This window comes from Pleurodeles waltl, chromosome 2_2, assembly GCF_031143425.1.
Source record: "Pleurodeles waltl isolate 20211129_DDA chromosome 2_2, aPleWal1.hap1.20221129, whole genome shotgun sequence".
Classification (NCBI taxonomy): Eukaryota; Metazoa; Chordata; class Amphibia; order Caudata; family Salamandridae; genus Pleurodeles; species Pleurodeles waltl.
In genome coordinates, this window is record NC_090439.1 from 722,021,663 (window position 1) to 722,038,461 (window position 16,799).

Genomic DNA, 16,799 nt, shown 5'->3' on the forward strand with positions numbered 1-16,799 from the left:
TAAAAAATATTATTTGATTATAGCATATTTTAATAATTATTTTTAAATTTCAAAATAAATGTAACTTTATTTTTAAATAGTTAAATAAATACAAGTTATTCTGTCTATAATTTATAAATTTAATTTCCATAATAAATAACTATCAATATTTTACTTTATGTTGGAATTTCCTTTTTAATACATCTTTACATAATATATATAATGTAGTTTAATATATTTAAATTATGTTTTTGATTAAAAATAAGTTAATAGTGCTGTCGCATTTTTCATATTTTGTTCTACATTTAAAAAATATAAAATTAATTTACATTAACATTTAATAGAAGAACATTTTTATATATTGTTTAATAACCTTTTCAATGTTTTTGTATAGTTTACAGATCTTGGCTCCATTGGTGCCCATGTAGTAAAAGTTACCAGTAGTAAATTTACATTTATAAATGTGGCTCTATCCTATAGGTACCCAGGGGGTGGAGATTTGTAAATTTTCACTTTGAAGTAACTTATCACTCAGAAATGGACAGTAGCTAAAAATAATAAAGATACCACAAAGTCTATGAGTAAATTTCATAGTAGAATTACTTAACTACTTTTGTGTAGAGGACCCAAAGTGTCACATCTGTCACCCTGGATACATTAATTTGTTAAAACACCACTAGCCGATGAAACTTGTGAAAGCTTGTGTAGACAGTGCTAGCCTTGACAAAGATTGGCCAATCTTTGGATTTAGTAAATATCCAACTAATGGGCCAGATGTGCATTACACTTTACAATAAATGGTGCCTTTGATTTTTTTATTATTTTTTTCATGTTTTTTTTATCCATATACTTGGATCCTAAACCTGGCCAGATGTAGTAATATATGCAGTGAAAATGAAGTCTGAAATTACAGAGTGACAGGCACCTATTATGCTCTCATAAACTGACATATTAATAATCAGAAATATAAATGTTTGCTGTGTCATATTTTTGATGCCAATCATACCTCTAATATCAGTTCTTAGTCCAGTGGCAGATGTCCCTAGCGGCACGTGCTATATTTTCTAAGTTTGCGCTTTGTTAATCAGTGACTGGTGAATTTGAAAAATGTTTTGTATTGTTGAGAAATGTAGAAAAAATGAAGACCGCCATATTGCACCACTTTATTCTTTAATCCTCTATAGATATGTGAACTAAAGTGAGGCTGTGACTCGGGCATCAGTGACTCACTGCCATATGTAGTTGTGCTCCTGGTATTCACATTACCAAAATGTAAGGCGCAGAGTGAGCAACCCTACAAAGGCAAATGGCAGGTGTTTGTGCTTTTACCTTCAGCTAGTTGTTGTTTGCACTGATCCCTTCCATAAATAGATCAATTTCAGGGCTGGAAATAGGAAATCATATCCTCTCCACAAAGCAGCTACAACAGACGTTCAAATACTTGCATTAGTGCCAGAGAAACCAATGAAACCATGCATATTACCATGAAAAGTAAATGTTACATGATACATGCTTTTGTAAGAAGGGAACTATTGGGAACTTCAATCAATTATATTCAACCTCAATTGGAAGCATGAAGTTCCCGCACCCACTGGGCCCAAAGAGGTTGGGCCTTTGGAGTGAGTAGAAATTAATCAGGAGCTGCAAATCCACAATATATCATTATATTTCTCATTTTGATGTGAGTTTTGAAAACTTTATTGAAATCTTTTAGTATTTCTTTATTAAAAAACATCAATTAGTCAATGAAAATATCAATAGAACACAGAACAATGCATAAAGCACATTCCATATAAGTAAATCCCTATTCTAAGCTACTGGAAAGTGAAAGTAAAGAAATCAATTAGAACCCATAAAGACTTCAGTTCAGATGTGAAGGCATTTGACGTTTTGTAAATCATAAGGAGAAATTCCCAAAAAGAGAGGTTAAATAAACTCATGAGCAGCATAGAAGTCAGACAAAGGAAATAAAGGCTCTCTCAATGTAAAACTGAGAAGTGTCAGCAAAGGATCTGCAGAGAGTCTGGAAAAGGGTCTAAACAGGATGTCAGAGTGTCTCTCTCTCTGTTGCCTTGAAAGTCTACTCTAGGAACACAAACGTTTATGGTTTCTCATATCAATAAAATATGACAATTGTTGAAGCAGCTCATCTTCTCATCCAATCAAAGTGCAGTCTCTTCATGGGATGAGGATAGCTTCCACCGACTAAGCAAACCAAACAAAGAGCATACTAGACATAAGATACAAACGTACTACAAAGGGTAACTCGACTATCAATTCAGTTCGGGTTCCCAGTGCTTCTATCTTTAAGACAAAAACAGTTCAAGGTGAGTGCAGTACATTGCTATTTGAGGTAATTCCCTTTCTTATACACTTCTACTAACAAACCTATTCATAAAGAAACATTCTACGGAGGTTAAACTAATAATTCAATACATTATTATTTTCTTATGAAAGTTAAATGAATGAGAAAACTGAAGCCTAACACACCTTCTACTCATTCTGTTGTCTCAAAAAAAGCATTAATGACCATGACACAGGTCAGAACAAAACAAAGAAGAAAAGCAAAGAATAAAATCCATTTGGCAGCGAAACAGACTAAATATATGTGGCTATAGAGGACTTCTGTAAAAATCTGTGTTTAAATGCTGCTTCTCGTGTTAAAGCCTCTGCAGTTTTTTCTACGCAATAATTATAATAATGTTCATTAAATTAAACACTCACACTTCCATATTAAGAAAACGCGTGTCATAAAAAGCAATTTTTGGACTGGGATGGGGAAATCTGAAATTCTGTGAAATCTGATCAGTGCAGAGCGATTAGTGTAACCTACATTTGAGTGAAACTGCACTTGTTTGTATTCAAATTTCTTTATTGTCCTTTTCCTGTTTCATAATTTGTGTTAAATTTTCCTGGGAGGCTTATTTCCACAGCTCTTGCACCTAATCCTCGACCTCGAATCTCCTCTCACTCGTGCAAACATTCAACCGTAATATTTTAGCAACATGTTTTACCCATATTTAATCCTTTGTGGGTACTGAGATTAGCAAATCAATGCCATGAGACAAAGGTTCCTACATGTCAAAGTGGTTTACTCATTATGTGTCAATGGGGAAAAATACATTATTATGTTAGGGCCAAATTGTATCTCTTCACTTGAAATATGCTCACAACATCATATTAAAGTATTATCACTCACTAGTTTCTTTGGAAAATTAGAAATTCTATTAAATATTGACAACAATAAAATTTGTCTTATAATAAATAAAATTCACAATTATATTTGCAATCAATATACCCATACCCTCTAATATAATGTATTTGACAATAATAGGAACAGCAGTGCTGTTGCCTTAACCCACACCTATATAGACTTCATTACGAGTGTGGTGCTCCGAGGACACACTCACGTTGATGGTCAGTCCGCCGCACTCCAGACCATCCGACCGCACAATTACAACCCTGGTGGGCAGACCCACCAGGGGACCAACGTCCCCACCAGGAATAAGGTTGCGGATGGCATGATGGCAGTCAGAGTTATACTCAGCTAGGGCGGTACTGAACTCATGGCTGATTACAACTCCCCTCACCGCCAGCTTTTCCATGGGGGCCTGACCGGCATGGAAAGACTGGTGGTGTGGGTATGCTTGGGGCCTTGGGAGGGGGGCCTGCACTGCCCATGATAATGTCATGGGCTGTGGAGGGCCCCCCCCTGCCCAGCACCATCAGAGTGTGCATTCTGAGGATGCTAGCCGGCTCCCTCTGTGCTACGAGATAGCACTCGGCTCTTTTAAGGTAGCCGAGTGCTATCTCGTAGCACTATTCCTGTCGGTCTGACCGGCGGGAGCGCTCTATTGCAATGTTCGCGCCGGTCAGACCAGAAGGAACATTGCAATAGGGCAGGGGGGATGCCACCGCCATGACGGCGGCATCATCCACGCGAGTTTGGCGGTCCCGCGGTAGGACCACCAAACTCATAATGAGGCCGTCGATGTTGCTAGACACACCTCCCAACTCCCCTTCTCCTTCAATCCTGACATCAAATACCACAGCTGTTAGCAGCTGGAACACTGCATGCATAAACTCAAATCTAGAAGACTTGGGGTCCTATTTAGGAGGCAGTTTACATTGCCCTTGCACCGCGCAATATGGTGCAAGAGCGGCGTAAGCCTTGAGACACATTTTTGTGTGGCTTTGAGTGGCTCCAAAAATCTTGAGTAACAAAATGCAGCGCAAATCGATGCACTGCATTACTCTGCCCTGGGAAGGCATTTCCTGTGCATTGCATGGTTGTTCCCACACAACTCTCATGGATTTTGACACATCCCCAGATTTACAAGAACTTGTAAACCTGTGGATATGACATAATCATACACCTTTCCAAGGGATGTGTAACTAGGAGAAATATTTCTATTTCTCCTCATTTCTTGCTCTTTCTCTGAGTGCCGCATTCTGCAGCACACATAGAAACAGAAATCTGCCTCCCAAGATAGTTTTAGTGCTGGAAGGTGTCTCTTCCTGCACAGTAACAAACCTGCATGCAACTCAGGCACACTTGCACCATGGTGCAAGGTTGCCTAAGGAGGCGCTAGGCAGTCTATTGTGCGATATTTGGACAAAATAACAGATTTTAAATATTGACCTACATAAATATTGAGTTTTTAATATTGTGAAACGTAAATATTGTGATGCAGAAATATTGTTGACAAAAATATTGATTTCTTTTTAGGTAAGTAATATCGACTTTCAGTCGGATTATATGTCACCACTGGAATAATTTTGGAAACCAGATTAATTATGACGCATTAGCATATGCTTCATTTTCTGTTTTTAATCCTCATCTTTTTCCCCTCCCTCCACTTTTTCCCCTCCATTCTTGGTTTCTTTCACCGTACACAACTTCATTCTTAGGCACCATTATTCAGTCCTGATGATGGTCCTATGGTTGTTGCTCTAAGGGACTGAAACGTTGACAGATAAATATACCTTAACTCACTTGTTACCTAAGTATTAGTTCTTTGTATCAGTGCTGGTACACTGCTGTTTAGACATGGTATATTTTATTTGACTGTGTTGGTTCCTCATGCTTGAGACAAATAATTGTACCCTATTCCATTTATATTTAATGATTGGTTCTTTGTATGAGGATTAGTACTCTACTGAACAGATATATCTCATTGTATTGTTATTTTATGTCTGATGTGAATTGATATCATGCTTTGCTTGAAAATCATTTTTTGTATTCAACTGTGTAGGCATAATCATGCATTAGTTAGAAAATTGATAATTTTGGGGTTTTGTCAATTCACACGAATTTGTAAAAGTTGTCCCCCTTCCATTTTAACTTTTTCTTGTTTTAATCTTGTTTTTCTATTTAGAAAGATTGTCTATGAATAAACAATTTTAGTGTATGTTGACACAGACTTCATGGTATATCTATGTGTAAATTATATTTAAAATTGTATGGTAAGGTACCCTTGTTCTCTATAACATGATGTTATTTTTCTGTCAAAAACAGGGCTGATTTGCAAACCCTTGTTGACAGATTTAATCTGTTTTGCACCATATATGCCCTTGAAATCAATGCATACAAAATCAAACAAATTACTTATTGTAAGGGGAAGAAGGTGAAGGGAACCATAAGCTTGGTAAAGGAAAAATTGGAAAGAGTCAATGAATTTGAATATTTGGAAATTCGATTGGCTGACTCTGTATCATGGTCCTTCACTCTTTCTAACCCCTAGAGCTGCAGCCATTCTTAGATTTACTAAAAGGCACCATACCCAATTTCATCAATGGAGATTTATAAAGCCCAATCAAGGGGTGCAGCATAGTATGGCGCCGAGCTATGGTGACACTGTCCCACGGGTCCTTTGGGGATCAGTGAGACTAATTTCATAAGAGGTCTTACAGGCCTGGGGAGAGGCACCCCTTTAGTTCTCCTTAGATTGGACCTCAATCTTAAGCCTGTTTCAGAGCTGGCCTTTCTAAGGCCGCTACTCTGTTGAGTTTCATATGGGCCTTTAAGGACTAGTGATCCTTTAGTGAAGTTCTTGTTGATATCCTTAATTTAAGCACCTGAAAAAAGATCAAGTGGCTGGCCTACATCAAAAAGGCATTCTATGACATGGCTTTAGGTAATTTGTGGGAAGAAACTTCCTCCATCATGTCTACTGCAGGTATTACTGTCAAATCTAGTTACTGGGTAAGAGCTGCTGCTCAGAAAGAATCGTCTAGCTCTATAGGCAGCTGCACTAAACTTTTCTTAATGCACAATAGAATGCCCAAGGCAGAGACATTTTAAACCTTATCTGCCCAGCATGCACACACTCTCTTTTGCAGTTTAGGCACAGCATTTTACAGATTGACGTGTTTATATCAACATGGGTCTCTTCCCAGACTCGGTCTAGTTTGTGCCAGTCATGCATGCTTTCTGATGACGCTGAGGAACATCTGCTGTTTTTTGCCTAATGTATTCTGAACCAAGAGCTAGGTGGATTGTGCCTTTGTGCCGTTTTCTGGGAATGACAAATTGTACAAATGTTCTCAGACTTTGTAAAAGTGATTCCACTAGTGTGACAGTGACCATGTCTCTAAATTTCTCTACGCCACTTGGTCCAATAGACATAAAGAGACTGCCTGATCATTAATCACTAGCACTACTTAAGGGCTTGATCATGTACCTGTTTTGATTAAATGAATTCAGAAGCCTTAGACAAGTGTATTTTGATGAGTGAAGGTAGCGCTTATCTTCTGTAATTGTATTGATTTTAATAATTAATGTTTTTAACTGTATTATATTTATTCGTATACTGACTGTGCCGCAGTCTACTTTTGCATGTCTGTATTTAATTGTGTGATGATGAAACATGATGTTTGATCCGTCAATAAACCTGAAACCTCTACAATGAATAGGTGTATCGAATATTCTCAAATTAGCTTTTGCTCAGAAGACTGGTTGCTCAAAAGATGCTTAAAAGTTAAAGTTAAAAGTTAAAAAAAATCTATGAATCGAAAATAAAAGGTCTTCTGTACTTAAAGATCACCACCATAGAGAGTATCAACTTCCATTATCCACATTTGAACATATAGTGACTGATTTACAATAGCTTTTATAAGAATATAAAGTAGTAATACTTGATCACTCTTTTACGTCCTACTACATGCCTTGGTAAATTGGCCTCAAAATGTGCTCCGAATCAGCAAATTGCAGAGAGAGGAATCAGCCCTTTCCACGATTTGTATATGAATACTCCCTGAATATATATCCAAATTTCTCCGCTTTTAAATGTTTCTGGCCAATTCACAAAGGCATTAATATTATGTGAAATAGTGCTAGAGAAGTATTACTTCATGTGCTCATGAGTACCTTTGTGAATTGGCTCTCTAGTGAGTGGGGATGATTTCCTGTACTTTGCTCTTGACTTCTCTCTACTCATTTGCGCTCATAGCTGCTGCATGTAATGAACCTTCTTCAACTGTGCTAGTAGTCTGTTTTCAAGGAAACAGGTGAATTGGAATAGTTTTTTCGTTCACCACAAATTACATATTTATTTTTTTATTTAAAAATGGACAGATCACTGAATAGCATTGAATTTCCGCTTTATCTTGGATCTGATAATTGGTGTCTAATAGTGTCAACTTGCGACAGTTGCGATTTTCAGTCATCCAGTAGAATTACACTTATTGGAAATACCACCTGCTTCTTCTGTATCCAGAAACAAATATTTGTTACTGGTCAGCTGGAATTTCCAGCTGTTCTGATATAGGTTTACCAGCACTGACTTAGATTCAGCGTGAGCCCATTTGCTGTGGCCAGTGAATTATTTTTTTTGTGCTGCGAGTTCAAGAGCAATCTATTAAAAAATCCATCTAGCGTCCAAGCTGTGACACACAATTGCTTTGTCAAGGCAATGTCACATTTCTCTGCGTCACTGTAGACCTGCATCATGGGGCCACGATCTTTATAAAAATCAATGTGATGTGGAAGTTGAGGTAATTTGTGCCATGTTTCTGTTTTCCTGCAGGTTGTATAAGCTGTGTCAGCCGCCTCCACCTGACGGAGAAGTCTGAAGACAGCTGCACTGAAATCAGGCAATACAAGGCCATCGGAAGACAAATCCCAAGCACATAACACTCCTGACATTCTGCACTATTTGTGTAGCATACTGACTTTTTAGACTAAAGAAGTAACATGCCCTAACATGATGCGGACATGAGTCTTAACATGGGGAAGAAGATCCCTGGACTCCATTCTTTGTATTTTCAGCTCTCACCTTGGATGATACCCATGGATCTTGTATTCGTCAGTCCAAGTGTGTCACAAGCATCTGGAAGAACATTGTTTCATGGACCCACCTGCATTACTTAGTGAGATGCTAGCGATGAGGAACAAGGTAGCAGTGTTCAACAGAGGATAAAATACCTTCACTGGAAGAGGATTGATAGGGTGTACTGTGACCTACACTCCATTACGGTGTCTGAAAGTAGGGAGAGCAAAGGGAATGTAGGTATTTTCATTAATACTGAAAACTGAAAAGGAAACACAAAGGTGGACTCTGCATGAAATGCAGCATTTGCAAACATTTAAGGTATATTGTGCCAATGAAACACTTATTTTACTTTTTTTAATCGTAACAGCTTCCTAAATGAACAATAACGTTTATAGCGGGAGGGAGTAGTACATGAGGTTCACAGTGTGAGCCGAAGATGCTTACAACTGATTCTTACTAAATGTACAGTACTGCACAAGTAACAAATCGTTATAACATTTGGGCTTGCCCCAAAATAGTCTTTTTTTAGTGACACTGACTTATTTATAATTATATCATGTTTTATAGCTATCTTTAATTATGAAGTTGGTGCTAGTGAAAAGTGCTGGAAACACATGGATAGAAATGCAATTCTTCAGTATAGTCAGTATTAAGGGGTGGCAGGCCATGCCATGCTATGGAACTTTTAGTGTGATCCAACAATGCCCCATTGGACCAGTCCTTGCATCAGGTATTCAGGGGCAGCAGCTCATGCTGTGCTATAGAGCTATCCGTGTAACTCAACAATGCCCCCATTGGACCATTCCTTGCACAAAGGTATTCAGGGGCAGCAGCCTAAATCACACTACAAGGATGTGACCCAACAATGCCCATTGGACCAGTCCTTGCAAGCAGGTATTCAGGGGCAGCAGCCAATGCTGTGCTAGAGAGCTATCTGTGTAACTCAACAATGCCCCCATTGGACCATTCCTTGCACAAAGGTATTCAGGGGCAGCAGCCTAAATCACGCTACAAAGAAGTGACCCAACCATGCCCGTTGGACAAGTTCTTGCAAGGAGGTTTTCATTTTGTGTGCCACTCTACCTGGCATTGCCCAACACCTGTGCACTGGGTGTGCAACAAGACGGACCAGCTCCAGTGGTAGCTCTTTCAGGATCATCTCTGAACAGTCTAGTCATTTCATAAAGTGCCTTTAGATTCTTTTGGAGATTATCTGTTTCCCATAATGCGTTGGAGAATTTTATGTGGAGCTATGCTGTTCTATGTGTCAGGAAATGCCCAATGTAGGCCGGGTTAACTGTACACCTCATGTTCCTGTAATTAGTCTTTTTCCCACAATCCTCCATGCCAGAATGGCATATTTACCGTAACCTGACATCCAGTCCACAGGAAATACAGTCTACTGGCAGCAGATACTTTAGGAAGGCCAGGAAAATAGTTTGTTTCTTTGAATCGGCACAATTTGTGTTAAATAGAAAATGCTATAGTAAGTCAAATAACTTTTGTTGAAATTCTGGTAAACGTGGTGAATATCAAATGTGGCTTTGCTCTTTACAGCTTGAGACTTTGGTGAATATTGTCATGACTCTGCTTGAAAGGTTTTTTGGGAAGATGAACAGAGTGAAGAGGCTGAGGAAGTAGCATGTGAGCTGTGAAAGTCTGAAACTAGTCTGTAACATTACTTATTAATACTAGTCCAGAGTACAACCTCCATCAGTCTTTCAGTCTGGCCTCCTAGCTGCTTGATTCTCCAGTTTTATGTAGTTATCACTTAACGTTAAGTTTTTTAACCAACAATTCAACTCTCTTTCTTCCTGTCTATGATGTCCTACCTACATCCCTAAAGTTACAACAGATGTTGTATTCCGAGCTGTAGAATATATATTCTTTATAAAAAAATTCTATGTAATCTATTCAATAAAGAAAAAATCTATATACTGTAAAAACAGCTGAAGTTGGAATTGGATCGTATCTGTTTTTGCCAATCACTTGTGCCTGTTATTAATATCATATATTTATAATGCTTAGTAATATACAAAACAAACACACACAAAAGAAATTGACAATCCACTGAAGTCGATCAAGCTGTTACGCAGATGCCAGATTGACAAAACCAATTGTTATTTCTTAAGTCACGCCTATTGTTACTGGGCATCTGATATAAAATATGTACAGTTTTTATCCTGAGACTATGGTGTAAATGCTTCAAGGTTCTTTAGGAAGAACGATGGACCCATTGGAAGACAAATGAAGGATACATATTATGAATTGACCTAAACACATACACTGATGTCACACTGCTCGATGTTGAAACGAATCTCACAGACCTTTGTAAATGTCTCGAAATTTCAAGTCCAGAATTTTTACGCATTTTTAAATATACCATGTGTTGACAGTACTTGGAATAGAGGACTACACCATATCTTGAAAAAAAAACTTCCTAGAAATCTGATTCAAAAACGTTTCTACACATGTACATTAAAATTGGATACACAAAAACTTCACTTTATAAATGTACGTTTTATATACTTGTGGCAAAGTGAATCCATAGAGGTAGGTAAGATTTAATCCAAGTTTATTGGAATAGAAGGGAACCCATGTCTGGTGCTAGCAGCTTGGAGGACACCCAGTTCCAACTGAAAGCAGTGACACCAGCGTATTGAACCAGAACGTGGAAACTCAGGTAAGCTTTGAATAATGACATTTTTGAGGGAACCATAAACTATCATGGACACGAATATTGTAAGTACATTAGCTTGGCACTACATCATCTTCCCCTTTTTCAAAATAAAACAATAAATGAAACCATAATGGAAAAGTAAAAGAACAATAGAAATGACATATCTGGAAATAATAAACTTCACATTAAGGATTTATGAGGAGCAATGCTAATGCATATCAAAATCCTTAAATCTAATACGCACATTGGTTTTGCATATAGGTCTGGAAATAGTAACATCATCTTCATTTTCTTTGTTCAGTTCCATACCACATGACTCCGTGGTTACCTGATTGGTGTGCAGTGTTCTATCAGTGCAAACAGTGGGTGTCCCATTAGAAACACTAGACGGTTCTATCATGGGTAAACCACCATTCCATCAGGGATGTTAATCCACCAAGAACACCCAACTTCATCATGACCATTTCGTCCATCATCAAATGTAGAAATGAATAATATGTGGGCTTGTTCAGGCGACACTTTCACCACGTGACATCTTCTCCACCATCAGCAATAAGAACTGGTCCTTTGAAAACTTTGACAATTCTTTTGGGTGACATAAATTTGGATTCCCCTTTCTTAGTTACATATGGTTTCTTAATAAGCACCCGATCTCCATCTTTAAGCGCCATGTCTTTGATTGAACATTGGTTGTTACCTTCTTAGCTAAGTCAGTTTCCCGATCATTTAATGCAACATTAACTTTCAACCAATCAGGGCACAAAGAAGATCTGGGTGTTCTTTTCCTCAACAATATGAATGGAGAAGCCCCTGTGGTACTGTGAGGTGTGGTTAAATAAGCCGGAATTGTTTGCCTCAGGAACACTTCTACATCAATGTCTTTTGCCAAAGTGGCCTGGATTCCTTTCTTCAAAAATCTATTCATTCTCTCCATGGAGCCATTGGATGTTGGTGAAGGTAAGGCCACTTGAAAATGAGTGATGTGATGTAATTCAATAGACTGTTTTATTAGTAATGAGGTGAAGTGTGTCCCGTTTTCAGTGCCAATGGTTGAAGGAGTACCTTCCATTCAGAAATTATTTTAAAAAATGATATCACTGTAATACTATTGGTACTAGATACAAACTCATAATACACCCATTTTGAGAAGTAATCCACCAGAAGAATTTTTAAAAAATGTCAGGCGTTAACATGTCAGAAAGTCTCACAATATCTAGAGCTACCTTGTCCCAGGGATTCTCAGGTAGGGGAACCACATGCAAATGTGATTCCACAGTTTCCCAGTGCTTGTCAAAGTTAAGACACACACTGCAAGAATTGATCCATTCAGTTACTTGGCTATCCATTGAGAGCCACCAGTAATACTGTTTCAGATTTTTGCATGTACCACTGATGCCTAAATACCCCACTGTTTCTACCTCCTGGGATATACTTGATGTTAAAAGAAAATTCCTGGAGGCTTGCTAGTAGCCTGACCAACCTAGCTGATGCTCTACCAGTGCTGTTTGCATTCAACAAATAAATAAGAGGTTTGTGGTCCGTAAACATTTCTAAGTTTGTACCCCACAAAATGGTTCTAAACTTCACGATTGACCAACAACACGCAAGTGCCTCATGCTCCACGGTACTGTAATTAGTTTCCAGTTGTCTTAGGGTCCAAGACATAAATGCCACAGTGCTTTCTTTACCACCCACCCACTGCAAGAGGACAGCACCCAGCCCAATTTGGCTGGCATCAACCGTTAAAAAACATCTTTTATCAGGATCAAAAGGGGCTAAAGCAGAAGTGATCAGTGTTTTGATTGCCTGCTCAGCATGTTCACGCCAGATGAACCTGACACCTTTTTTTTAACGGACAGCACAGTGGTTGGACAATAAGGGCATACCCCTCTATGAACCAGGTATAGTATTCGCTCAGCCCTAAAAAGGACTGAAGGGTGCCTTTATCTATAGGGGGAGCCTTATCCGGAATTGCTTGCACAAAACAAAATTTGGGTTTAACCGCTCACTGGAAATATGATGACCCAAATAATCCAGACTTTGTACTAGAAATTGACATTTGCAATTTCTCAATGTGATACCAACAGCTTTGAAAATGTTAAGAACTTTTTTTTAAATGTCATTATGTTATTGAACATTTTCACCAACAAATAACAACATTGTCTTGGAAAGCTTGTACGCCTACAGTACCCTCTAGCATGACATCCATACATTTTTTAAATACGCTAACAGCAAAGGCTAGCCCTAACGGAAGAGGTAGGAATTTAAACACAACAAAAGGTGTAATGAAGGTGGTTACATCCAGAGACTCCACTGCTAATGTAATTTGGTGGTACGCTCATTGTAAATCAATCAGCAAAAAGAATGTGGCTTGGTCCAAATTGGCTATTAATTCTTGCACCTTGGCAAGGGGGTGGCAGTCAAGAATAATGTTTAGTTTGCGTAAGTCCACACATAAACTGAGTTCCCCAGACTTTTTATGAACTACAACAATGGGGCTTACCCATTCAGCAGAATAGGTAGATTTTTTAAGGACATCACGGACCAGTTTAGCTTTATGAACTATGAGTACAGCATATAATTTCAGTTTAATCTTATGTTCAAAATCTTTGATGGACCCAATATTGTTACAAAAAGCACCTGAGAACTTTTCTAAAATGTCTGTGATGGCCTGATTAGTAGTGGGTGAGGATTTGATGGCTTCCAATTATGGGGTATGTTCTAGAGAAAGAGATGTGTCACCATGTAAGTGTTTGAGACGCCATCTAGCTACGAAGGAGTCAATAGTTACTACTGGTGTTTCAGAACCAGGGATTAATATGAGACCAAGCATTGCCACGTCTTGCCTGCCAATCAAATTCCTGCCCTTAAAAGCAACATACACCTTAGTAACTGCTGTTCTAACAAGGCTGGTAACAAACTCAAGGAAGTACCCCAACAAATAAATATCCTGCTCTCCAAAGGCTTTGGGATGGACATTAGGCTTTTGAAGAGGCCTGTTCTTACTCCAGTGTTGATGAAAGCAAACATCGGATAAGATTATAATAGGGGCTGCCGACTCAGCCATCATATTGATATTAATTTTACCAATGGTGATTTCACGCCAAGGTTCTTTAACCCCTTCGCTGCCAGGCCTTTTCCCCTCCTGTGCCGAGCATTTTTTTAGCTATTTGGGGCACTTAGGCCCTCATAACTTTTTCTCCACATAATATACCCATGCCAAATGTGCGTCCTTTTTTTCCAACATCCTCGGGATTCTAGAAGTACCCAGACTTTGTGGGTTCCCCTGAAGGAGACCAAGAAACTAGCCAAAATACAGCAATTTTTAATTTTTTTTTAAATGGGAAAAAAGGGCTGCAGAAGAAGGCTTGTGGTTTTTTCCCTGAAAATGGCATCAACAAAGGGTTTGCTGTGGTAAAATCACCATCTTCCCAGCTTTTGGGAACAGACAGACTGAAATCAGAAAACCTAATTTTTCAACACAATTTTGACATTTTCCTGGGACATACCCCATTTTACTATTTTTTGTGCTTTCAGCATCCTTCCAGTTAGTGACAGAAATGGGTGAGAAACCAATGCTGGATCCCAGAAAGCTAAACATTTCCGAAAAGTAGACTAAATTCTGATTTCAGCAAGGGGTCATTTGTGTAGATCCTACAAGTGTTTCCTACAGAAAACAACAGCTGAAATAAAAGAATATTGAAATTGAGGTGAAACAAACAGCCATTTTTCTCCACGTTTTACTCTGTAACTTTTTCCTGCAATGTCAGATTTTTGAAAGCAATATGCCGGTACGTCTGCTGGACTCTTCTGGTTGCGGAGATATGTAGGGCTTGTAGGTTCATCAAGAACCCTAGGTACCCAGAGCCAATAAATGAGCTGCACCTTGCAATGGGATTTCATTCTGTACCGGGTATACAGCAATTAATTTGCTGAAATATAAAAAGTGAAAAATCGGTATCAAGAAAACCTTTGTATTTCCAAAATGGGAATAAATTAAGGTGTTGAGAAGCAGTGGTTATTTGCACATCTCTGAAATCCGGGGTGCCCATAATAGCATGTGAATTACAGGGCATTTCTCAAATAGATGTCTTTTTAATACACTGTCTTACATTTGGAAGGAAAAAATGTAGAGAAACACAAGGGGCAATAACACTTGTTTTGTATTCTGTGTTCCCCCAAGTCTCCCGATAAAAATGGTTCCTCACTTGCGTGGTTAGGCCTACTGCTCGGAAACACAAAATGGACACATCACATTTTTACATTGAAATCTGACATGTTCTTTGCAAAGTGCCTAGCTATAGGTTTTGGTCTCTAGCTCAGCCAGCACCTAGGGTAACCTACCAAACCTGCGCATTTTTTAAAACAAGACACCTAGGGTAATCCAAGATGGGGTGACTTGTGGGGCTCTGACCAGGTTCTGTTACCCAGAATCCTTTCCAAACCTCAGAATTTGGCCCCAAAACACTTTTTCCTCTCATTTTAGTGATAGAAAGTTCTGGAATCTGAGAGGAGCCACAAATTTCCTTCCACCCAGCGTTCCACCAAGTCTCCTAATAAAAATGGTACCTCACTTGTGTGGGTAGACCTAGCGCCCGCGACAGGAAATGCCCCAAAACACAACGTGGACACATCACATTTTCACAAAGAAAACAGAGCTTGTTTTTACAAAGTCCCTAGCTGTGGATTTTGGCCTCTAGCGCAGCCGGCACTTAGGGAAACCTAGCAAACCTGCACATTTTTTAAACTAGACACCTAGGGGAATCCAAGATGGTGTGACTTGTGGGGCTCTGACCAGGTTCTGTTACCTGGAATCCTTTGCAAACCTCAAAATTTGGCCAAAAAAACACCTTTTCCTCTTATTTCGGTGACAGAAAGTTCTGGAATCTGAGAGGAGCTGCAAATGCCCTTCCACCCAGCATTCCCCCAAGTCTCCCGATAAAAATGGTTCCTCACTTGTGTGGGTATGCCTAGCGCCCGCAACAGGAAATGCCCCAAAACACAACGTGGACACATCACATTTTCACAAAGAAAACAGAGCTGTTTTTTACAAAGTGCCTAGCTGTGGATTTTGGCCTGTAGCTCAGCCGGCACCTGGGGAAAACCTAGCAAACCTCCACATTTTTTAAAACTAGACACCTGGCGGAATCCAAGATGGGGTGACTTGTGGGGCTCTGACCAGGTTCTGTTACCCAGAATCCTTTGCAAACCTCAAAATTTGGCCAAACAAACACTTTTTCTTCTCATTTCAGTGACAGGAAGTTCTGGGATCTGAGAGGAGCCACAAATGTCCTTCCACCCCGCATTCCCCCAAGTCTCCTGATACAAATCATACCTCACTTGTGTGGGTGGCCCAGGTGCTTCAACAGGAAAATGCCAAAAACCTGTAGAGATTGAGGGGAAAGCCCAGCGACTTGATAAGCACATATTTTCTTTTATACATCTTTTAGGCTGACTTTGTTTTGGGGACCCACACAAGTGAGGTATCATTTTACTTGGAAGACTGAGGAGAATGCTGGGTGGTAGGAAATGTGTGCTGCAGTGGTGATCCTACAAAGCAAAGTGAGGAACATATGCTTTTTTAGGCAAATTTCGAGGTTTGCAGAGGAGTCTGGGTAAGAAAATGTTGGGGGATCCAGGCAAGCCACACCTACTTGACTCCTTGGGGTGTCTATTTTTAAAACATGTCTGGGATTGGTAGGTTTCCCTAGATGAAGGCCACACCCGGGACCAAAAACATAAGTTACCCCCCCAAACACAGGTAGTTTTGCAATAGATCATTTTGGTGGGTCCACATACTTATGTGATGTCCAAAACACTAAGGGGCATATTTATACTCTGTTTGCACCGGAATTGCGTCGTTTTTT

At 39.2% G+C, this 16,799-nt stretch overlaps 1 protein-coding gene across 1 annotated transcript in view; it reads left to right on the forward strand.

Moving 5' to 3' along the window:
- The window catches only part of PREX2 (phosphatidylinositol-3,4,5-trisphosphate dependent Rac exchange factor 2), a 1,096,481-nt gene extending 1,086,283 nt beyond the window's left edge, over window positions 1-10,198 (forward strand). The window contains exon 41 of the mRNA XM_069220299.1: window positions 8,007-10,198. Coding sequence (XP_069076400.1) covers window positions 8,007-8,052 — 46 coding nt within the window. The 3' untranslated portion in view covers window positions 8,053-10,198. The remainder of the gene's footprint in view (window positions 1-8,006) is intronic.
- The last annotated feature ends 6,601 nt before the right edge of the window (window positions 10,199-16,799 follow it).